The sequence below is a fragment of the Sceloporus occidentalis genome, unplaced genomic scaffold (assembly GCF_023333645.1).
Source record: "Sceloporus occidentalis isolate IW3139 unplaced genomic scaffold, rSceOcc1.0.p SCAF_102, whole genome shotgun sequence".
NCBI classification, from domain to species: domain Eukaryota; kingdom Metazoa; phylum Chordata; class Lepidosauria; order Squamata; family Phrynosomatidae; genus Sceloporus; species Sceloporus occidentalis.
Window position 1 is genome coordinate 1,834,049 of NW_028317082.1, and position 24,892 is coordinate 1,858,940.

A 24,892-nucleotide genomic window follows, 5' to 3' on the forward strand; every position below is an offset into this window, starting at 1 on the left:
CAGGTTTATTCCCTCTATCCCGGACACCTGCTGGCGATGTGGGGCCGCAGGAGGTACGCTGCTCCACCTGTGGTGGTCGTGCTCCCCGATCCGTTCCTTTTGGGAAACGGTTTGGGGGGTCATTGAGTTGGTGTGTGCTCCTGACATTCAATTCGCCCCGGCAACCGTGCTGCTGCATTTAAACCCCCTTCCCCATGCCGCGTATAAACGCTCGCTAACGATACATTTACTTAACACTGCTAAATCAATTGTGCCGCGGTTCTGGAAGTCTCCCAATCCTCCTCTCTTGCAGGCTTGGCTTAAAAAAATAATGGGGAAAAGAAAAAATGTCGGTGCGCTAAGCTAGTCTCAGGCTCAAATAATACAAATGTATAATATGAGGCCTACCAAACAGTGTGAGCATGCTGCAAATACAGTGTGTTGGCTGTACAATGTATACAAAAAACAAAATACTGTCTGCGCTTCTCACCCTAATAAAGTTGGCAACAAATATATAAACATAATATAAATGAGAGGTTTTGGTTATATGAATTGGCCAAAGCATAATTAAGCTCACCCGCCACGTCAAGGCACACTCTCAATAGGGTGAGAACCTACTCTCACCTCCTACATAGTGGGCACACAAAGCAGTTTATACTGCTACCAAAACCAAATTAATGTGTTGGGGGAGGTGCAATTAAACCTCCTCCCATTTAACCCCTGGACAGCAAGCTGCAACCAGACTAATGAGGAGCCAACAACCTCAAATATGTGCAAACAGGGAAAAGAAAAAATGTCGGTGCGCTAAGCTAGTCTCAGGCTCAAATAATACAAATGTATAATATGAGGCCTACCAAACAGTGTGAGCATGCTGCAAATACAGTGTGTTGGCTGTACAATGTATACAAAAAACAAAATACTGTCTGCGCTTCTCACCCTAATAAAGTTGGCAACAAATATATAAACATAATATAAATGAGAGGTTTTGGTTATATGAATTGGCCAAAGCATAATTAAGCTCACCCGCCACGTCAAGGCACACTCTCAATAGGGTGAGAACCTACTCTCACCTCCTACATAGTGGGCACACAAAGCAGTTTATACCGCTACCAAAACCAAATTAATGTGTTGGGGGAGGTGCAATTAAACCTCCTCCCATTTAACCCCTGGACAGCAAGCTGCAACCAGACTAATGAGGAGCCAACAACCTCAAATATGTGCAAACAGGGAAAAGAAAAAATGTCGGTGCGCTAAGCTAGTCTCAGGCTCAAATAATACAAATGTATAATATGAGGCCTACCAAACAGTGTGAGCATGCTGCAAATACAGTGTGTTGGCTGTACAATGTATACAAAAAACAAAATACTGTCTGCGCTTCTCACCCTAATAAAGTTGGCAACAAATATATAAACATAATATAAATGAGAGGTTTTGGTTATATGAATTGGCCAAAGCATAATTAAGCTCACCCGCCACGTCAAGGCACACTCTCAATAGGGTGAGAACCTACTCTCACCTCCTACATAGTGGGCACACAAAGCAGTTTATACTGCTACCAAAACCAAATTAATGTGTTGGGGGAGGTGCAATTAAACCTCCTCCCATTTAACCCCTGGACAGCAAGCTGCAACCAGACTAATGAGGAGCCAACAACCTCAAATATGTGCAAACAGGGAAAAGAAAAAATGTCGGTGCGCTAAGCTAGTCTCAGGCTCAAATAATACAAATGTATAATATGAGGCCTACCAAACAGTGTGAGCATGCTGCAAATACAGTGTGTTGGCTGTACAATGTATACAAAAAAATAATGTATGTAGCTCAAATGGAAGATTTAATTTGGTCCGCTAGGGGTAAAGGTCACCAGAATGATCTCAAGTGGTTTTGGTGGCATTCGTTTGTCTTGTTGCCAGATTTCCGTCTTATTTTTGGAACTCCCTGTGGTTCCCCATAGGCAATTTCCCCTTTTACGATGCTCTGGTGCGCTAGGTTAGTGTCTCTAATGCGTGGTACATTACTCTATTTTGCTTTCTCACACATACACCTTCACACAATCTTGCTGGCATGGTATATCTATATGTATTTTTTTTTGTTATTATTCTTTTTGGTGACCTATTTTCTTTAATACTGTTATATACGCTGCACATATACTCCCCGCGGGTGCATTTATTATTGGTTTCTGTTACTATACTTTGTTCTCTTTTATTTTTTGTGACACTTCTGCCTTTCTTATTGATGCCTGTATTACCTCTTCTCATTTGTGCCTCTGAATACCGGTTTTATAATCTCATTATATTTTTGCAATGTGTATATCTCTGCTCAAACCTGTTGTCTGATACCTGTTTGAATAAACGGAGAATTGAAAAAAAAAAAAAAATCTTATCCGCTCCGTACTGTGTCCCTGAATGGCAGAAATAAAATTTGGTCACCCTAGCGCTTACTAGCAGAGGGTTCACTAGTCCCATGCGGTGCCTCGTTGGCATCTTTGTCCCCACGCGGGTTGTCTGCATCTTCTTTGTGCCCAAGTTGCTTGTCAGTGCCCTCAGATGTCTTGTATGTGCCCTTAAATGGCTTGTCTGAACTGCTCCATCTTTGTCACCAAAAAAGGTGAGTAGAAGAAAAAATCCTGGTGTCGTCTAGAGGGTCATCTGGGGAGGGGAACCCAGACCATTTGCTCGGTAAGAGGCGCGAAAACTTGGTGGCCCTGTCATATAATACATTTAATAAGTTGTAACTGCAATTATTTTTTAGACTTGCCCAGGGCTGACTTAGGTGCGGGCGAGGAGGTCTCCCATCCTAAGGTCCCCCAAAGGGGAGGAATTGCAGTGCCTCTGCTTACCATATTACTTCACATTCCTGGCCTTTCCTGGAGATCAGGCAACTTGCTTTCCCTTTTGTAACCTCACAAGTTCTTCTTGCCACAGGCCCCACAAATCTTGATAGTGCCAAGTAACAAAGCTTTCACGATTGTGGCACTCTTCATATTGTGTACCAGTATGTGCTATGTCTTTTCGTGATCACTTTAGTTCCTCCTTCTTGTAAATTTAAATTTTAGTCTAATAAAGTAAGTCAAAAATCTTTGAACTGCTGACTTTAAAGATTGTCACACCATTCTGACGTGTGAGATGCAATATTCTCTCACAGATCTGGGAAACCAATATTTATACAGCATTTGGAGTAATCACACCCTGAATCTCTATACCTTGCTGCATTCTCACCACACATGTATGTATCATGGATGTCAGAAATTTTATTAGTACTTTGTGCTTTAATTCAAGGTGGCTCTGATTGTGATCTGAAAAAGCATCAGTCTTCATTATTGCAACCTCTTCACCGACTTGCAAGATTACTGCTATTCTTACTACTTTTGTTAGGGCTAAAAACATAACAAAGAAACATGACAAATAACAGTCTAATTCATTTTACCATTCTGCTTTATTCAAAGGCAAATGCACAGCTGCTAATTTAAATTATTTTTCTGAACTGTTATGTCTTCATTCGTAGATGGAACAGGGAATTTCATGTGAATTAATTGAAGATTACTTTTTGAAATGCAGTGTTGGATTTCCATTCATGAGGTCCAAATCTAAGGTAATGTAACAGCCAGACTTTACTCCAGTTATTCTTTATGATGCAGTATTATCGTGATCTTGTCACTGTTGGCAGCTTCTCTACTAAGATAAAGCTTGTGGAGTGATGTTATCCATTTATATATGACACAAACATAAGACGTTTATTTGTTTACCAAATTGACCATATATAATTTCAACAGTTCCTTGTGTTGAACAAAAATGAAATGTAGAATTCCTTAGAAACTGTAACACTTGTTTTAAGCTCCCTGTATCACGCATTATCAATAATTTGATATACTGATGATCATATCCGCAATTTAATGTATGTGCCACAATAATTTATCAAATTATACTTTAGGTGTTTATTTTAGTATGTTAAAGGGTAATATATACAGATAATAAATACATGTACTATGTACAAACTACAGCCAACCCTTACCTGTCCCTATGTGAAAACTAAACTAAATCAACGAATTAACCAAATTTAAGGATTACTGCCAGCCCTTTTGAATCTAAACATCTATTAAAAAGAAACTGTCTTGTAAAGTGAAGTAGGCTAATGGGTCTCAAAAAGCAGCATATGATGCTGCAATCTAAAATTCAAGAAGAGATGAGAAACAAAGTCATTGACATATTTAAGTTTAGAAAGAGTTACAAAGTAGAGCACTGCATTGGGCAGTCAGACACTGTACCTGCGGGTCCCGGTAATCCCACGCAGTCCCGCAAGGCTGCCTTCTCGCTGCTCCCTTAGAGTGTCTCCTCTCTTGCTCCGCCCAGGAACAAAACGGAGTCACGTGATGTGACGTCACTTCCCGTGGCTCTGCCTTGTTCCTGGGCGGAGCAACAGAAGAGATGCTGTGAGGGAGCAACTCGAGGGCAGCCTTGCGGGACTGTGCGGGATATCTGCAGTTCAGGTAAGGAGGTGGGCGGGAGTGGAACACCCACATTGCGGGCTGGAGCGTGATTAAAAAAACAGCCCCGCGCAGGGTTCTATTACAAAGTAATTTCTAAGGCTCTACTACTCCAGTCAACTACAGTGAGAGCCATTATCTGCAAATGTAAAAAAAACCTACATTTCCCACTCTAGTATGCTAATATGCTACTTTTAATTACATTTAATGGCATTTACAGATTGAAATAAGCAATGTGCATGAACATTTCCCTTCAATGATATGCAATTTTTTTATTAAATATTATTTACGTTTTGGGGCTTTGCCAATATTTAAGTTTTTCCATTCAGAAGGTTGGTTAATTATGTCTATGATTGTCTTACATATGCTCTTTGTCTAACTGCAGTATGGTTTCAGTGTGATATTTGATACCACACGATTATCTGGCGAAGATGATGCACTTCAGTTTCTTGTTACTGCACAAAGGTAAAAAGTATTTTATTTGAAAACACACATATACATAACGTGATCATCCAGAACCAAACAATAGGTTTGTAGTAAATACCGTATTGGCTCAATTATTGACTTATTTGGTCTCAAGTATCATCTATATGCAGATGATACCCAAATCTACCTGTCTTCTCCTGATCTCTCTCCATCTCTCATGTCCTGTACTATTTCTTCATAGAGGTCACAACGCTACACAAAACTTAAGATTTCTAAAACTGAACTCATTATCTTCCCTCCTTCCATCTCCACCCCACTACCTGGATTTTTAATCACTATTAACACTACTATCTCTCCTTGGGGTCATCCTTGATTGAAACCTCTCCTTAATCCCTCTATACAGTCCCTCACCAGATCCTGCTGCTTTCCCCCAAAAACCATCTCTCACAACTGCCCATTCCTCACCCAGGAATCCACAAAAACTCTGTTTCATTCACTTATCATTTCCCTTCTTGACTACCGCAATACTCTTCTGATTGGCATTCCACTGTCCTGACTCTCTCCTCTGCAGTCCTAAATTAAAATTACCTTTTAGAATTAAATGTAAAATCCTGGTACTAACATATAAGGCTCTCCATACCACTGCTCCCCCATACATTTCTGCAGTCATAAACAAATACTCCCCTACTCGACCTTTACATTCTTCCCATGAGCTAAGGCTCTCCTCCTCACTTATCACCCCTTCCTTTTCCCATCTGCAAGATTTCACTCTTGGTGCCCCATATCTTTGGAACCAACTTCCACCGAACCTTCATCTTTCACCCTTCCTCCCAACATTCAAGAAATATCTCAAAACCCAATTCTTCAGAGAAGCATACCATCTTAGCAGTTAGAACTTCCCTGTCACTGATACAACCTCACACTACCTCTTACCTTTCTCTGTATGTCCTCACCCCATTCCCTCAAGATTGTAAGCTTGTGAGCAGGGCTCCCTCCACGAATGTATCGGTTTGTCTTAGTCTGTTAATTCTAGTATTGTCATACCCCTTGAATATATGTATTGTAAGAAGCACTGTGTAAATTGTTGGCGCTATATAAATAAAAGATAATATAATAACCCACTCCACGGTACACTGTGACTGCTCCAGGCACAAGATGACATGTCGAAAAAAACCTTTATTTTGACTACAGCTGGTAGTAGAATTGGTCCTTGAAAAGAGTTAAAATACTAGCATTTGAAATACTTGGGATGTCTAGTTTTCAAACATATATGGTTTGATGGGGTACATTGAAATGGTCAGCTTCAAAGATGTCCCAAATAGGGCATGGTGGCAGTATGACCATATTTGTAAAACAAAAATGGTTTTGAAATAGTAATATGCTACTTATACTTATTGCCCTACATCATGCAAAAAACCCCCATAAAACTGAGTATTTCTAAACTCAGGACAAATAGAATCTATTTAGCATTTTTTTCAGTTTTTTTAGATGAGTAAAAGTTTTGGCAAGTAAAGTCAGCAAAAGTCCTTTTTTCCTGAAATTTTCACCATATTTTATACTTTTTTATAGCAAATTACATGATACAATCAAAATAATGGTATCAAAAGAAAGCCCTTCTCATGCTGAAAAAATATATAACTTGTGTGAATATAGTAAATGAGATTTTACAACTAAATACGAGCACCACAGAAGTGCCAAAACAAAAAAAAATAAAATCTGCAATTGTCATTAAGGGGTTAAAATCTCTTATTATTTTCTTTTTCCACAGTGGAAATATAGAACGAGCAGAGTCTCTCCATGACAACACCCTTACTCTGGCTGTAACTCTGATGCATGAAGTGGATTCATCTATTACAGGGTAACAAACCAATAGACAGCAAATTCTGCTAAAAAGGAAGTGCACGATCCTCATTAGAGTGGAAAATCACATTCTTTGATTGTTTATACATCCAACTTTCCAGCCCATTCCTTTAATCTATTCTTTGTTTCCCATGCTGTAATAACAGGATATATTGCTGTTATCTTTGGTTTTCTTTCCCCATCCTTTTTCCGATAATACATAAAAGATAATTGCATGTTAGTGTTAGCAGTAATTTAATTTTTAGCATTTATTAGAAATATTTGAAAGAAATGTATGGCATAATCATGAATATCAAATAACAAGAATATAATAAAACATCAAAACAGCTATTTTAATATTTTAAGGGTAAAGTTCAACCAACATATGGACTGTAATGCATATGATACAATGTCCCCTTATATTTTAGCATTTTTGCATGCAAATGCATTATGGGATTCATCAGAATGCTCTTTATGTATTTTTTTTCAATGTATGAGATTTGACAGTGCAGGGAGCATCAATGCATAAGCAGGGCAGGGCTGGCACTTTTGGCCACTTGGGCCCCAACACACTAGAACACATATTTAAACACACACTTACACACTCATACACACAAATGTGCTTACACATATAATTACATTAACACACACTCCAACACACACTTACACAATCATCATAATACATACCGCCTCCCTCTAACACACACTTGCATATACATGCTAACACAAAAACATTTACACATAGACATTCATGCTCACAAACACAGTCATGCTCACGCACTAACACATACACACTTGTGCTCACATACACTAACACATACACATTCATGTTCACATACACACAGACTTACACATACATATTTACACACACCTACACAATTATGTTCACACATATTCACGTTAACGCAAAAACACATATACTCTCACTCTAATATACATACATATTCACTCCCTCCCTCGCTCCCTTTCCTCACTCGCAGGCTTCTTTCTGGCGGCTCGCACAGTGCCTCTCCCGGCAAATCCAGAATTCTTCACAAAGGGCCATTACGACCTTGACCGCCCCAGTACAAGTTGGGCCGGCCCTTTGGGAAGAATTTTTGACCAGCCTGGGGGATAGGTCCTGTCGTTGGCAAGGAAAGCAAGGTTTGGGTGAGTTTTTACATGAAAACATTAACGTCACTTCAAATAAATTTATGAACAGGTAACAGTGTGTTTCTTTGCCCAGCACAGCTAATCGTATAATCATTTATTAATTTTTCTCAGAGTGGTATCACCTTCCTCCTTTGTATACGGAGAATCAGTGGATCCTTCATTATTTGTACAGCTTGATGGTCTACAATGTCACTTCCAGCCTCTTAACTTCACTTTTCAGGTTTGTCTGTTTCTTTTGTATTTCCAAAATAAGGTTTTGAATGTTTATTGTGTTTTTGGTATAGTTAGTCCAAGTCTTCTTTAAGCTGAAGTTAGCTAAAACTAAATATCCAGTGATTCTTGCTGGTTAAGTTCTAATAGACTTCTAATAGGTTGTTCAATCATTAACACAGTATAAAGAACTAGCAAACATATTCTGGGTAGATTTGTATTAGTCTCCCACATTTCTCACATTTAATCATTTTGCAAAAAATAATTCCGTTTCAGCCTTAGGGCCCTGTGGCCGCACAGGGCTTAAATTAAAACATCGGGGTTTTTTTTTTTACTTTATTTAACAACCTCCATGTTAAATAAAGTTAACAAAAACTTTATTTAACATGGAGGATGTTAAATGAAGTAACCCCCCCCCCCCGATGTTTTAATTTAAACCCTGTGCGGCCGCAGACCCATAAGGCCGGCCCTGGTGGGGGCTTCCCGGCCCCTTAGGGTGGCGGACCCGGACCCGGTCGCAGTTGCGGCGGGCTTATGGGGCAGATGCCCCTTATGCCCTGCGTTAATGCGGCCGCATAGGACCAGTCAGTCCAGTCCTGACTGGGCCTATTTTAAGGTAGGGGCCTGGAGCTGCAGGTCCATCAGCCCCTAACTCAATCCGGCCCTGCCACGGCCCGGCCCACCGGGAAAATGCCCGGTGTGCCCGATGGCCAGTCCGGGCCTGATCCCCATGTTCCAGCACGTACTGGCTGCCTTGGCTTGATAGGAGTGTGATTGCTGTTAGCAGTTTATATATATATATATCTCCAGAAATGCCTTTTAACCCCCTATATGCCACTCTGCCCCATGATATGCCTTTTAACCCCCTATATGCCACTCTGGCATATAGGGGATATGCCACTCTGGCATATAGGGGATTAAAAGGCATATCATGGGGCAGAGTGGCATATAGGAGGGTATAAGACATTTCTGGAGGCAGAGTGGCATATAGAGGGTTAAAAGGCATATCATGGGGCACAGTGGCATATAGGGGATTAAAAGGCATATCATGGGGCAGAGTGGCAAATAGGGGGTATAAGGCATTTCTGGGGCAGAGTGGCAACCCTGGGGGCAGATGTGCATAACTGGGGGGGGCAGGTTGGCAAATAAAAGGAAATAAAAAAATATATATTTTTCTCAATCATAGCTTTTATTAAATATGAAAATATTGTTTACTTGAATTAATATTTACTAGTAAAACTTTTTTTCCTATAGGGTAGTCTTATATTCAGGCTTTTTGTTTTTTTCCTAAATTAATATTCAGATTTGGGGGGGTCGTCTTATAATCGAGCAAATACGGCATTACCAAAGAAGACACATTTTTATCTGGTGTTCCGTCCAGCCTTGTGAGTGGTTTCTAAATTTTAGAACTGGATTCTTCCTGACAACCCAAATTTTGAGTCTTTTTGTTTCTAGATTAACTACAGCCTGCTGTGCATTATATAACATCGGAATGTTAATCATTCTGATATATTTTACAGTATCCATCTTTAAAACACGTGTGTAGTATAAGTTTTCCAAAACTGCACATAAAGAGAGCAATTGGATTCATATCTGCATGGTGTTTGGGATATTTTTTCCAACACGTGTTAATTTATAATACGTATAAAAGGTCCCTAACAGCTGTTAGAAGCATCACATATATCACACAGTTTGGGGAGGAGGCTTGAGGAAGGTCATGTTATCTTAGAATAGCTCACATGTCTCAATGCATTTTACAAAATATATTATATGATTATTAACAATGCAGGTCATTTGGGCAGTTTGTTCTAAAATACCTTCCCGTAGAAATGAACAGCTCACAGAGTCGTATTGTGATTTAATTAAATCAGTTTTAGACCTTCAGTACACTGAGGTTTTTTTTTAGATCATGTTAATTGCAGACTAATTTTTCAGAATCTTTTTTCTCTGCGCAATGTTAAAAAATGCATTTTAAAGTACTTACTAAGGACTTTGGTGTCCATTCTTGTTTAGTTAAGGCTGTATATGGCAGTAGATTACTCTTGGTTGACATCCTAATGTATGTTACAGCACCTATCACCACTATTAAAAATCGTCAACAATGACATATGTGTGTTTTGTTACATATATTGTTAAATGCAGTAAAAATACGGATTTTAAAAGGGGATCAGATTAACTTCACATATCTGGTGAGAAAATCGGACGGGCTTAACGCTGCACAGGTGGTATTTCAGCTATGATCGTGTGAACACAAGTTGTGATGCCAGATGTGTTTTTGGTTCATTTTACACTAGCTAGAAGCATTTACCCTGGGTTCTTGCTCATTTACCTACTTTTTGGAGAGTCTCCTAGCCCTACAATAATATATTAACCTTAGTTTTTGAGCCGTAATATAGACTTATGGTAGTGCTTTCCAGTGGGCCAAAGAGAGGTTTACCTTCTGCTTGATACTTTAGTATAGAATCCTCAAGTCTTTCTATGAGTTATGAGCTTAGTGTGAAACATACCATTCCACTCTACTGACATGAGGGATGTTTCTTGTTACTAACAGCATAGTATATTATCCTAATAAGTTGTCAGATAATGTGTGACTGACAGGTAAAGATGCTTCTTCCGGGCTTAAATATGCACAGATTTTTCACACAGATGTTATTGTCTGATGATGTTTAGTTTTGTGCTTTGGTGTAGTGTTTACTTGTTTATAACAACACAACAGAATATGCCATCTGACATGCACTCCAGGTTAATAAGTCCACATAAGTGTTTCAAACATGAAGTTAGAGAGAAAGTCTGGGTCTTGCTTTCAGTATCCAAAGACTTTTGAGCCCCTACTTGCTAGTGTCTATATCCAGGGCTTGTTTTAATTACTATTTTTTTCTTTAGTGATTTTTTATATATTTTCATAATTTTCCTATTGTTAAGAATATTACATTATTAAGGCTATCGTTGTATCTATTTCCCCATGAAAGAAAATTATTAGTTGGCTGATATCATGTGCCTTATTTTGTATTTTTGACTTGTTATACTGCATAATTACACTCACCAGTTGTAAGTCACATTCCATTTAAACCCACTAATCTAAAGTAGCCAGAATTTGAAAGATGTTTATGTTTACAATAATGAATTTTGTTTGTTTCATTAAAGGTTTACAATGCTGGACCAAGTGCATTGCCTGGATCAACCATCAATATATTATTTCCAAATCGAATATCTGCAACTGGTGCTGAAATATTTAATATACAAGAAATCATAGTAAGTGCAATATATATAGATCCTGTTTGAAAATAATAATGTTTCCCAGAATGATTGTTCAGGTCCCACCATACATTGTTTTTTCTGATAAAATAATCATAGTTTAAAAACAATATTCAATGTAGTTAGTAAACTGCTTTATTGATTTTGTTGAGACTATTTCTCTATGATTCATGATCAGGAGGGTGTTTGGATAAAAAAAACAATGCAGCAATACAAGGCAATTTTAGCCATATATAAGTGCATAGTTCTTGAAGGTCACCAAACTTTAGTCACACTTAACTCTTTTGTGACCAGGTTATTTTATACTAGGACCAGAACAATGTTCATGCCTTTTTTTTATTGAGAAATTCCTTTACTTGACCCATGTCAGAAGATTCTAAAAGTTGACTCAAAACATCAAGGAAAATAACCCTGCCAATATACATATGTTGTGGTGGGAATTCCCCATTACCACTTAATTTGTAACTTTTTTCTTGGGACATTTTGCACTTTAAATGATTTTGAATTACCGGTACTTGAAGGTTGGCTTGAAAAAATAAGGTGGGATGATGCATATACCAGGCCTACAGATTTGTTTTTGGCCTTTGTGAAACTGTCCCACTGCTTTTGAATATATAGTTTATAGTGAAAATTATGACACATGTTCAAAATGTAAGAACTAAGATTTTTTTTCTTTGTAAATATTTTTTAAACTTTATATTGTGTTTTGGGAAATAGGCCAATTTAATAGTCTGAAAAGAATCTATGTGTTTTCAAAAATACAGCATGATGTGTTTAGAAATGAATAGTTAATGTGATGTACCTCTGCTTAACCTTTCGGTTATCATAGATAAATGTAGTTAATTATAGCTTTCCCTAAAGGATTTACATATTGAATAATAATAATAAGAAAATGGCACTATGATAACTGCAGTATAGATTAGTAAAACACAATTGTATTAAAATGTAAAAATGTTTAACTAAAGCTGCCAAATATACTGTGTTAATGTGGATATATGGTGTTATTTGAGTACGAGACATTTTTCTTCACTTTTTGCACAGTTCTGCAGACCATACATGGGTCAGTTCCTATGCTCACCATTGGGGATGGATAAATATTGGCACTGTAGACTACAGCACCCATTATGTGCAGTCAATCTTTTGGTGCATTTGATGCATAAGAACGTATCTGTTGGCTAACTATGCACCTTTGAACCATAAACTTAAACCTTGTGTGCTTTCAGAATAATACAGTAAGGACCCTCTACCAGGTTGGGGGTAAGGATCTATACTAATCATGAGGCAAAATGACCTATGTGTCAATGTAGCAAGCAATGTGCATAGATAACACTAGGTCCCCTAATTTAAATTCACAAGGATGAGAGTAGATCCATTACTTGTACCTTTATGTTCTGCAGAATTAAAACAGACTCTCAATCAAGCTGTAACTACGGCGAGAGATTGATTAGCAAACTTATAACAGATCTTCACCCCTTGGGAGTTTCTTTTAAGCATAAAGTATTGTGATCTATATTGCACAGTGTTCAATAGAATTATAATTTGTTTTTACATTTCAATTTTATGTTGTCTTCAAATATTTGTGTGCCCATAAAATGCACTATTGTGGCACAACTTACAAAGCAAGTTTAGCCTTTAGATTTACAATAGTGCATAGGATGAATCATGATGACTCTGCTATTGTCATTAATTACTATTCATTTTCAGTTTAGGGCAGTTTGCGTTAAACCTTTTTGTCAAAATATTTATGTAATTATGGGGTTATGCAAGTTCTCAGAGTTCTGTCCCCCATTTGTGAGTGGATCACATGCTATATCTAGTGAAACTTCAAGACCTGAATTTTTACTAAAACCCTGTCCTTAACATCTGTTAAGAATAACCCTATGCCTATTCCACAGATGTTGAAGTCCCTAAATGTGTTAACCTACACCATTTTTTGCTGGCATGAAATTTTCCAGGTCCAGTCGCTTCTGTTTAATAATTGTTAAAGGTAAATTCCCAACATTTTTTATTACTAGAATCACATTAAAACATAATTTAATGTTTGCAGGCATTTGCATATTAGTCATGTGTCTGTTTTCTACCTCTAGTATGCTAGGCAAATAAACCTTAACAGAACTTGGATTTTATTCTTTGCTTTGTAGGTTTCACCAGATAATATAAGACACTTTTGATGAGCTTTTTCATTTTCATATGGCAACATCCACTCAACCTCCTACAATTTAGTCTGGCAAAATAAGGCAAATTTGTCCTAGGTTAAAGAATTACTTCTGAGAATTGAATGGACATTCTCAGTACTAGAAATATGTCTAATGCTGCATTTAGTTACTAAATAATTAAAGTGTTGTTGGGTCAGCTCCATACAACGTACTTATAATCACATCTTTATAATCTTTATAATCACATCTTATAAAACATGGTCTAGATGACCATGAGAATGTAATAAATAGTAGGTCCTATGGTTTTTAGGTTAGCGGAACAGAGGAGATCAAACAGTTCAGTGTGTCACAATCAGCATTACTATGTGCAATCTAATGATCATGCCTTATTCCCTACAAATTAAACTGATAAAATATAGGCCTTACCTGTTTTTAACCTTTTTTTCTGAGTTCATACATAAATTTAAAGCATAATATATTGCATTTATAATAACAAAATATTTACTACTGTGATTATATGAATGGGCTGCAGTACATGTGGAAGGATTCATGATACCAGACATCTGTTTGAACCCACACACATATCAGGGTCCACTGCAAATCTCCAGATGACTTTGTGGAAGAGGCACTGTTTTTGTAGGACTTTAGCCAAATATTCCTTATCAGAGAGCCATGTTTCCTTCCTCGCAGAGAATAAAGGGGTTCCATGGACTGGGCACATAGAAGATGAAAGGCCCATCTCTGAGGCATCTCTCTTTTATCCAGAGAGTACCACTGATGATTTAATGTCATTGTAATCTTAGGTTAATTTAAAAAAACTTAGAGGGAGAAACTCTAGCAAAACTCTGTCTCAGAGCCTTTACTACTTGGATAAGTGATTCAGGAGGTATTTGCTTTTGAAGTACTGCATCATGGTTAACACATTGATTGTTGTGGAGGTTTATTCTGTATTTGCAAACTGGTAATTTAAAGTAGCTTTAAGTGCACTTAAGTACTCCGATAAAAGACTATCATTGATTTTAAAATTAAATGCAGTCATGCTGTGCAGCCAAAAGTATTTTACTCTTTAAAGCATTTTTTAACAGAACTTTGGCTAAATATTCCTATTCTTAAGCTTACTTTCCGTTACAAAGTTCAAAGCAACTCAGAGGATGAACTAGAGCAGTTACAGAATTATTGCAGTGCCAATAAGTCTTATTGTACTAAAACATCTGACAAGTGTTCTGTGCTAATGTGATAGTTCTCAGCAGTAGATTCCACCTTCGCTTGTTCCAAATTTGTACTACACATTAGTCACAAATTCCATTGTAACCATGGAAAAGTTTTTTGGGATTATACATTTCACTAAAGAGGTCCAACTAGGTTTACTGTAATTGGGATATGAATCATAACATAACACAGAAAAAAGATTTCTGGAAAACATTTTTCTCTGCTAAGGCAACAAGAGTATATTCATTCTATAAACATCATTTCTGAGTTCCCTTCTTGAATTAAATAAGGATGAAGTGTAAAGATCAAGTTAGAAACTGTTTGCAGTAGGATGTTTGCTTAGTGCTGAGGTTTTTAATTTGTCCTTCTGATTTTCTTGGCAGTCTTCAATACTCCACTTGAATCAGAAATGTTATTAAAATACATGTCTTACAAATTCTTGTCGTTTGTCAGTAATACACAGGTAAAGGTGCTGCCTTTTTAAAATTCTGTTGACAAATTAACAAAGGGACAGAGTCTTCAACTGCATAACTCCCCCCAAAAAAATGTTTACGGTGACCAGGCCACCTGTCATGGGGGTGTGGCAAGAGGCAGGGATGTGCAGGGCCAATACGGGAAATGTATGGGGCTGGCACAATAAGTGGGTGTGGTGGGAGGCGTGGGGGTTTTCCCACCTTACCTTAAGAGCCACCGTGCTGTGCTCGGCTTCAGACCACCATGAGAAGGCCACATGGGAGCTACAATGGGTGCCTCTGATGCAAAACCTCAGTCATCCATTGATTTTACTGTTTCCTGGGCCATTCAGAGGAGATAAGAGAATCTCCCCAATTGACCTGTGATTCCTACTGCTGTTAAAGTCAGATAGAGGGGCAACTACTGGGGCAGTGCCCGAAAACAGGGACTATCCCATTAAAACTGGAACTATCAAGAGGTACCTATATGGAGACAGTGTAAAGGTATGTGGCCTGCATACAAGAAATGAACAGTGGATTCTGTGCTTTACCTACTTAAAAACTGCACAGAAAAATGCACATATGTTAGAAATGTAACAGTGTACCCTTCATCTAAATATTTAAGTGAAATACTGCTCATTTTGCCAAAGTAACATTAGTTTGGCATATAGTATTTCCTTAACTGATGCATGAAATAGAAATATAGTATTAGTGCACTTTTATTTATTTTTTCTTGAAACAAGACTTTATTGTCTAATCAATAATCTAGAACTGTATCCAGAGGTGGATGATGGATATACTGGGGCTCTCAGGCTGAGATTTAATTATGTGTTATGGAAAATGCCATTTGTAAATAAGAAAGAGCCCTAAATCGTTAAGCCTACCTAAAACCGTGTTTAACCTTAGCTAGAAGTGTTGCAATTTGGCCTGATACATCTTTGTTCTGTTATTGGATGGTACTGCTGGCACTTCAATCCAACATGTAGGATTTTCAGTTCAAGGACTGTGTTCACTGTAGATTTAATGCATTACATTTAATTTTATTTATAGATCACCAGCAAAATCTTTGGTTTTACTACAATTATAGAAATTAACAATACCATAGTACCATTATGATATTAAATAAGATTGACAATATAACATTTTAACAATATTGTTAATATATGTTAAGGCATTAATTATGTCTGTAGAAAAGAAAAGTTCTGTTAAAAAATAATATATGTGTTAATATATGACATTTATTTATAGAGAGTAAGCATATTCTGTAGCACTATTAAACTTGGGGGGCAATGAAAATGAACAATACAATTCCCATTCAAGTGTTATCCTTCCCAGTGAATTTCCTTCCCAGAATAGCTTTAAAGAACACTCAAAGATTCTAATTTGACAAAACAATATTTTCTTTAAAAAAGCTCTTAAAAGATGAGGGGCAAAACAAAGTGTCAATGATAATAACCTATGTTGTTTTGTTTTTATATGCAGGTTGGCCAAGACAAGGGACAATGTTCATTCCAGAAAAATCTTACACCATGTGTGATACCCCAAGAAAAAGAAAATATATTTCATACAATATTTGGTTTCTTTACAAAATCTGGCAGGAAAGTATTGGTAAGTATGTGGCTTGAATAAGCATGCATTGAATGCATATGACCAACAGTATGATCTATTTTGCCCTTTAATACAGATATTAAACAGTGAAGCCTAAAATATCATATGCATACCCCCACAGTGTTTAAAGGACTGTGTCGTGCGACATGGTCACTTTGAATCATTGTTAGTACTTTTATGCACTATTGTTAAAACTGCATTTTTGTCAGCAGTCATGCATATTAAAAATAACCAACACATTGAATTGAATTCCCATGAGGCTCAGCCAGACATGCTGGCTGAGTGTCATGGGAAGTGCAACAACAGTAATGCTGCAGATGCTAGCTGTGAACTAAAATTCCCATGATACTCAGCCAGCCAGGTGTCCACCATAATGCTGGCTGAGCATCATTGGGAAAGTAGTGCACAGCAGCAGAGATTTTTTTTAAATTAAAATGGCTAATGTTAGCCTCCCTCCCAGGACCCTTACACATACACTGCCTTTACACACACCTGCCCATAAACACACGTATACACATACACTGCCTTTACACACACATATACACATACAGTGCCCTTACACACACACACATACACGTACACTGCCCTTACACATATATATATATATATGTACACTGCCCTTACACACACATATACATGTACACTGCCCTTACACACACCTGGCCATAAACACACATATACACATACAGTGCCCTTACACACACGTATACATGTACACTGCCCTTACACATATATATACATGTACACTGCCCTTACACACACACATATACATGTACACTGCCCATACACACGTATACACATACACTTCCTTTACACACACATATACACATACACATACACTGCCCTTACACTCACACATACATGTACACTGCCCTTACGCTTTACTACTTCCTCCTCAAGCGGGGCTGTCTCCACCTAATGTATCGGTTTGTCTTAGTCTGTCAATTCTTGTCTTGTCATACCCCTTGAATTTATGTATTGTATTAAGCGCTGTATAAACTGTTGGCGCTATATAAATAAAAGATAATAATAATAATCACTACGCGCCGGCTATTGCTGAAGAGCGCAGGGATGACGTCATATATCCCCGCACTTGGCATTATTTGCTGGTGCGTAGTGATAAGGAAGCAGTTAAGCGAGGTCTGAAGTGACAGACCTCGCGCTCCCTAATGTTGAGCCGATTAGAGGGAGATTGCAATCTCCCAGCTAGTCTGCAGGCTGCAGCTTCTGATTGGGCGGCTGTGCACCCCCCCCCAGCTGCACCTCAGAAGAGTACGGATCTTGCCTCACCCTTCCTCTGCCCTTGCAAAGGCAGAGACCCAAAATCGGGACTGTCCCACCTAAATCAGGACTATCCCGCCTAAATTGGGACAGTTGGGGGAATGCAGACTGCATATTTGAGAACCCCATAATTTGAAACCTGTATGTTCTATGATCTGAAAGCTGCCAAAGTCTTTGTACCTTGAGTACTTACTGAATATTTTTAAGAAAACTCCTTAGATTACTTTTTCATACAAGTTGCACATGCTACATTTAATAATCTTTAGGCATGCAAGTGAAATCTAAACTGCATGGATTTATTTTTATAGGTATTTTGATAGAGGTGAAATGCACATGATATTTCTCTGTTTAGCCTAGTCCTTATTGATTGTTGAACAAGGAGAGGATATGATATCATAAATTAGACCATTTTACAAATATATGTGAATATGATTGCACTATGTAGCACGGTGGAACATCTGTGTTTATTTTACCTATTTTGTAAGCCTGTGAACTGTGCTTTTGTAATTAGGAAATTCTGTCCTAGCTTCATTAATGTCAGAGGAAGTAGGGGGACCACATTGTCCGTGTTTTCCAGGACACATATATTTTTACATATTGCTGCCCATCCCATTTAGAATGCTGCCCTACAGTATGTGGGATGTATTTACTTATGGAAGGGAACGGATTAGTCCATTATACATTCACCATACTACAGGGCTGGTCAACAATATATAAAGATTATATGTGTCCTGGAAAACATGGGTAATGTGGTCACCCTACGAGGAAGGGACCTAACAACTTGGTCTTGAAAACTTGCAATTTTAACTTTCATATGTTGTTTAATGGTGAATTATAATAAATGAATAAAAAAATCACTGCTATAATTTTAGACCATAGACTCAATTGGTTCATAGTTTCTATCATCCTCAAACTGCCAGTAATTTCTGTGCATATTAGGTCTAGTTGCTTTTTATTATTATATTCTTAGTATTTAGCAACAACAACTACTTAATAGTTAAGTATGTAATGGTTGGATGACAGTGTCTAGGCCTTATTCACTATGGGTCAAATTGGCCTGATATTAACTCCAAGTTAATTGTCACTAAGAATGACCTTGTCATGATATTCTCTTATGATGTTTTTAGGACAATCCAGAGAGTAAAATGTGCTGTGGTCTCCTGTAAAAACTAGCACCCGGCAAGTTCATTGGAAATTAGATAACAATTTTTTGTTGGGTCAAATTCCTCAGAGTTGAGCTTCTGATCTTAAGATCTCATATTGTACTTATTTAACCCCTTGATGACAATTGCCGGTCCGGGCACGTCACCGAAAATCGTGACGATTATGACAATTGACGTGCCAGGACCGGCACGTCTTTAAACGGGTGAAAAAATCGATCCGTGATCGATTTTTTCACTCAAACGGTGTTGCTCTAATGCCTCGACATCGAGGCATTGAGCAACACCAAAAAAAACATTCCCGGCCCCCCCCCGATCGCTCCTAGGAGCAAATAAAAAAACATGTTTGAAAGACTGCACGTCTTTCAAACATGGCGGCGCCCGCCGCCGAAAAACGGGTTTAGGAAGCGATCGCGAGTCGCTTCCTTTGCTTAGCTGGTGTTGCTAAGATGCCTCAGTATCGAGGCATCTTTGCAACACCTGTTTAGCAAAGGAAGCGACTCGCGATCGCTTCCTAAATGCTCAACTTACCTTCCCGGTGCCGGCGTCTTCGAAACACATGCGGTGTTTCAAGATGGCGGCGCCCATCAAGCCGGGGGCGGAGCCTGCTGTCATCATCGGGGGGGGTGTTGCTGGATGTCATGGACATCCAGTGAATAACACCCCTAGTGGTCAGATCACTCATAAGAGTGATCATGATTTGATAAATCAAAGGCAATGTTTTCTAAACATTGCCTTTGATCAGTATTGGATCTGCCTCCCTCCTTCACTTGCTTCTAGTGAGGGAGAGAGACAGATCAGTGTGTTTTTAGGTATTCTCAATAATATATATATATATTGATCCAAAGGCTCTTATAAGAGCCACCCATTTAATATTAACCCCTTCATTGCCATTGATCACTGCATAAACAGTGATCTTGCATAGTGGCAATTGTTTTTGGGGTTCTTTTTTTTTACATTTTTTTTTACTTTTTTTTTTTTGTACTTTTTTTTTAGGGTTTTTTTAATTTTTTTTATTAGAGCCATTAACCCTTTCCTTCCCCACTATTTTTGCTGCAATTGTTGCCATGCAGCGGTATACGGCTGAGGAGGCATGTTCCAAATTTGGCCCTTTTGCCCCCAAACAATCTGACAAACCCATGCATGTGGGGTATCAATGTACTCAGGAGATGTTGCTGAACACATATCGGGGTGTTGTGTGACAGCAACAACATACCAGGAGCTGTAATTTTACACCTGAAGTACAAAGTATGTTTAAAAAACAGCAAAAACAATTACTATCACAAACTTTGACAAGGGTTGGTGGTAGGATTAGTGCATGGAAAGGGTTAAACTATCAGCATCTAAAATACCCTGGGGTGTCTAGTTTTCAAAAATATATGGTTTGGTGGGGTAAATTTAATTTGCTGGCTTCAAAGATGCCCCAAATACCACATGGAGACAGAATTACCAGATTCAGAGAAAAATGGTTTTGAAATAGCAAAACGCTACTTGTACTTATTGCCCCATAACGTGTAGAAGAAAGCAAAAAAACATAAAAACATTGGGCATTTCTAAACTCGGGACAAATAGTAGAATCTATTTAGCAGGTTTTTTCAGTAGTTTTTTATGATGAATAAAAGATTTTTCAAATAAAAGTGAGAATTTTTTTTTTTTTCAATTTTTCATCATATTTTATTATTTTTATTATAGAAAATTACATCATATATAAAAAATTATGGTGTCTGAAGAAAGCCCTTCTTGTCCTGAAAAAAACAATATATAACTTGTGTGGGTTTAGTAAATGGGTTAAGAGAAAATTACAGCTAAACACAAACACCGCAGAAACGATAAAACAGCCATTGTCACGAAGGGTACAAAAAATAGAATCAGCCTTTGTCACGAAGGGGTTAAAATTAAAAGGGGCTAATGCTACATGTTTACTATTACAGTAACTTAATATTATAAGTTCCACTGCGTTCACTGTTGAGGCTGGCATGACTATAACCATAATAGACTGTTTAACATTGGTTTTCCTTCGGAAGAAATAAGTGTTTGTATTGGAATGAACCAACACAGTGGAGAATTTGTTCTCCAAACCTGAGCAGCCTGAAATAATAAAACATGTAAGGTCTAGCTATTTCTGAGGCATACTTATAAAATGTTGTTCTTACTGTCCCTACCTCATTTAAAAAAATAGTACCTGCAAATGGCGTATTTTTATTATATTTATAAAAGTGGCCTTTTTATTTGCCTGACAAAATATTTTTGAAATTATGTCATTTTAGGAGGCCATAATGTCTGCATTTTACCCTGACATGCCAACATTAAGTATAAACAATAGTATCAGGATGTCTGTAGTACCCAATAACAAAAGTCACTATTTAGCATAATGTTCTAAGATATAAACTGCACATTTTATTACCATTACCTTGCCAGCCAATGACATTTACTGTAGCCAAATACCGGTAATAAAAATAAATTTGATTACTTTGAGATTTTTTGTATGTGGGATAGATTAAGTAATTAAGTGGAAATATGTATATATATTTTATTTTGTTTTTTTAACATTATCATCTACTTGTCTGATATATACTATATTATTTCCCTGTTGTTGCTTCAAAAATATTGAATATAAAGTTGATATAAAGTTAATAGTACTGCCTACTTGAGTCAACTTTTATGAAATGGAGGAGTCTGAGCTATCATTGTTGAAGACACTTTCCTATCTGTATATTAAGGATTACAAGCAATTTTTAGAGAGCATCGAGAAAAACAAAGAGCTTGCAATAATTTTGGGATATACTTAAGAACGTTTTGCTTTTTCTTGCCCAGTCAGAATGTAAACTTCTGTATGCAGTTTGACCTCGCTGAATTTATGACAAGCTTCTGCTCTCATTCCCACATCTCCTCTCTATCCTCTTTTTCACTTTTACTCATCTTCTCTTGTCATCTAGTCACCTCATACATTATTCATTCTCTCCCTCTATATATGTATGCTGTATATACTATAACTATTTTCTCTCTCTTGTCATTCTCTCCATCTTTTCTCATCTTACCGGTTTTGCACCTCCCTGATCTACCACCTGATGTACATTATGTTTCATTCTTCACCTTGCAATAATCTCTTCTTCCATTTGTGTCTCCTTTTTTCTTCCTTTCACAGTTTTCCTCATGAACTCCTTTTAAGTTTTTGTTATTGTTTATAATAATTTGCTGATTAATCATCTCTCTCTTATGTAAGTTTTATTCAGAAATACTCTTATAGCATAATTTATTATTTTAATCAATATAGATATATGTTTGATTTTAGGATTGTGAAAAACCAGGCAGGCCATGCTTGGTGTTAAAATGTTACCTAAGCTCATTAGCAAAAGAAGAAAGTCGGAACATAGATGTCTTTATGCTACTAAATACTGAAATATTAAAAAAGGTAAGATCTCACAACTTTTGTGTTAAATTTCTGATAACAATTCTGGTCAAGCAATTTATAATGTGAAATTACATTGGCGTTCTTATATTTTGAGTTGAGAAGCTGTGTACAGTAGACAACCGTTGAAACTATACCCCTTGATAACTTTCTCATAACAAGGAACACATACTTAGATGTAAAAAAGCAAAGACATATACAGCATCAGCCTTACTTATATTATCCGTAAAAAAATGGCAGTATGAACAAGAGCATTTGATGAATAGATGGGTTATGTGTCCCAGAACTGGTAGGTTATTCTTAATTCAGAAACGACATTCAGGGGGTGTTCCCAAAGGTCCCTGACACCTTTTGGACTCACCTTTCACATACAGCAGCACCATCTCAAGGTTAAGGAAGAGGCCCACACTTGGTTTTACACTGCAGGACAACCAGCAACAGCAGCACTTTGATTAATTGATCCCTCAGAATAAGGAAGCCATTATGACAGCAGCAGTAGTAAGAAACTGAACCAGGGCAGGCAGGCACTGGCAGATAATAGGCACATGCAACCCCTTGGAACAGGACTGAATTTCACCCATTATTATATATTATATATATTATAATGCCTGGTTTTGTTACCAATATCTGCAGTATTTATTTATGAAGAATAATATATGATATGGTTGAAAGGTAATTTAAAAAATAATCATCTATGCATGGTTGTGTCCCTAATATTCATCAATGAAGATGAGGAATAATATATGATAAAATAAAAAATTATTTTGTGTTGCCCACAAATTAGAGGTTTTGCTAGTCTTAATCAACTGAACTTTACTCAGAAACGGAACAGTATTTAATAAACAACTAAAACTGTGTGCAACTAAAACTGTGTGCAACTAAAACTGTGTTCTCACAATTTGTTTTTTTGCGGCAACCAAAAACCAGAGGTTTTGTCCTAAAATAACTTGAGGAAAAATGTCTGATGCAGTCCCTCTAAGTGGTATATAAATTATATACATACACTACAATAGTACACCACAGCTTCTCCAATCTCGACCTCTGCTAGGCTGTCACTGCCACTGTCTCACACTTTAACTCTCATCAGCCTGTAACTGCTGCTACTGACAAGTCAAATGGCATGAGCATACTTGTATCTAATGTTTGTCCCTTATCATTATAAATGATGATTGGCCAGAGTAAAAAAAACTCCCACGGATTGTTGGACCCATCAATCACAGCCATAACCATCAATGAGACTACCGATCGTTTTTTGACTTCTAATTGATATGTGCCCTCCTAGCTCACAGGCCCTTCCCACATTAACGCACCAAGAAGCACCAAAATAGCTTGTGATGATGATGGATACACGTGGCAACCTAAGGACGAATCCTAACAAAATGTCGGCGATTAATATTCGGCAGATATATACTTTTTAAAAACAAAATTTCCATGGGGAAAATTCAGTTCAATAAAATAAGGATGCTGAAAATTCACATAGATATAAATTCATGTCATCCCAGTTCCAAAAGTGTTACTTGTGTTGATACTGCGGAAGTCGCGACATACATTTGGTAATAATAAAACATGTATAACATGAATAAAAATCTTTGGTCATAAACCATAGAAATTAAAAAAAACAATTTACACTTTCTTAACTCTACATAATGCATGCGGCTGTTTTTCTTCTATAGGATAGTTCATCTGTGGTTCAGTTTGTTACAAGAGCCACAGTGCAGGCTGATACAACTCTACGAACAGTAGAAGTTCCAAGAGGCAATTCAGAAGATACAACGGTAAGTACTTCTCACAGTAGATGTTTTCTCAAATAGACTCTATATAATACTCTACACAATGCTTCTATTTAATACCAATTCAAAAATAACTATCCAAGAAAAAAATGTGATAATACAATGTCATCAATATTTATGCCTTGGCTTGGTGGCTGACGTTGTACTCCTTGAATGACCTGTAAATGGCCATATATTTGTTGTAGGTTTACATGCAAGTATTATATTTTTAATGGAATTTAAGGCTCATCTCAAAAGTTATTATGTGGAGAAATGCACCAGGGATGACCCTTTCTAATGTATAGTGAGTTAAACAAAATGAAAATATAACTCTCCTGTAAGCTCTAGTCATAAACCCCTCTTAAGCTGTACCAGTATGTTGTAAGGTTTGTTCAAGTTACTGTTTACTTTATACCTTGCCCATTTTAATGCCATTGTTAATTTTCACTTTCCCTTGTTATAATAGCATTACTAAATTAAGCGCGACATACATCCGTAAAAGTGTTT

The 24,892-nt window shown here is 37.3% G+C and overlaps 1 protein-coding gene across 1 annotated transcript in view; it reads left to right on the plus strand.

The window, feature by feature from the left end:
• LOC149283567 (integrin alpha-9-like) overlaps positions 1–24,892 on the plus strand; it is a 201,682-nt gene that overhangs the window by 169,503 nt on the left and 7,287 nt on the right. The window contains exons 19-26 of the mRNA XM_089497374.1: positions 3,481–3,567; positions 4,845–4,924; positions 6,654–6,743; positions 7,988–8,096; positions 11,231–11,338; positions 16,641–16,766; positions 22,500–22,619; positions 24,290–24,391. Of these exons, the coding sequence (XP_089353500.1) occupies positions 3,481–3,567; positions 4,845–4,924; positions 6,654–6,743; positions 7,988–8,096; positions 11,231–11,338; positions 16,641–16,766; positions 22,500–22,619; positions 24,290–24,391 (822 nt within the window). The remainder of the gene's footprint in view (positions 1–3,480; positions 3,568–4,844; positions 4,925–6,653; positions 6,744–7,987; positions 8,097–11,230; positions 11,339–16,640; positions 16,767–22,499; positions 22,620–24,289; positions 24,392–24,892) is intronic.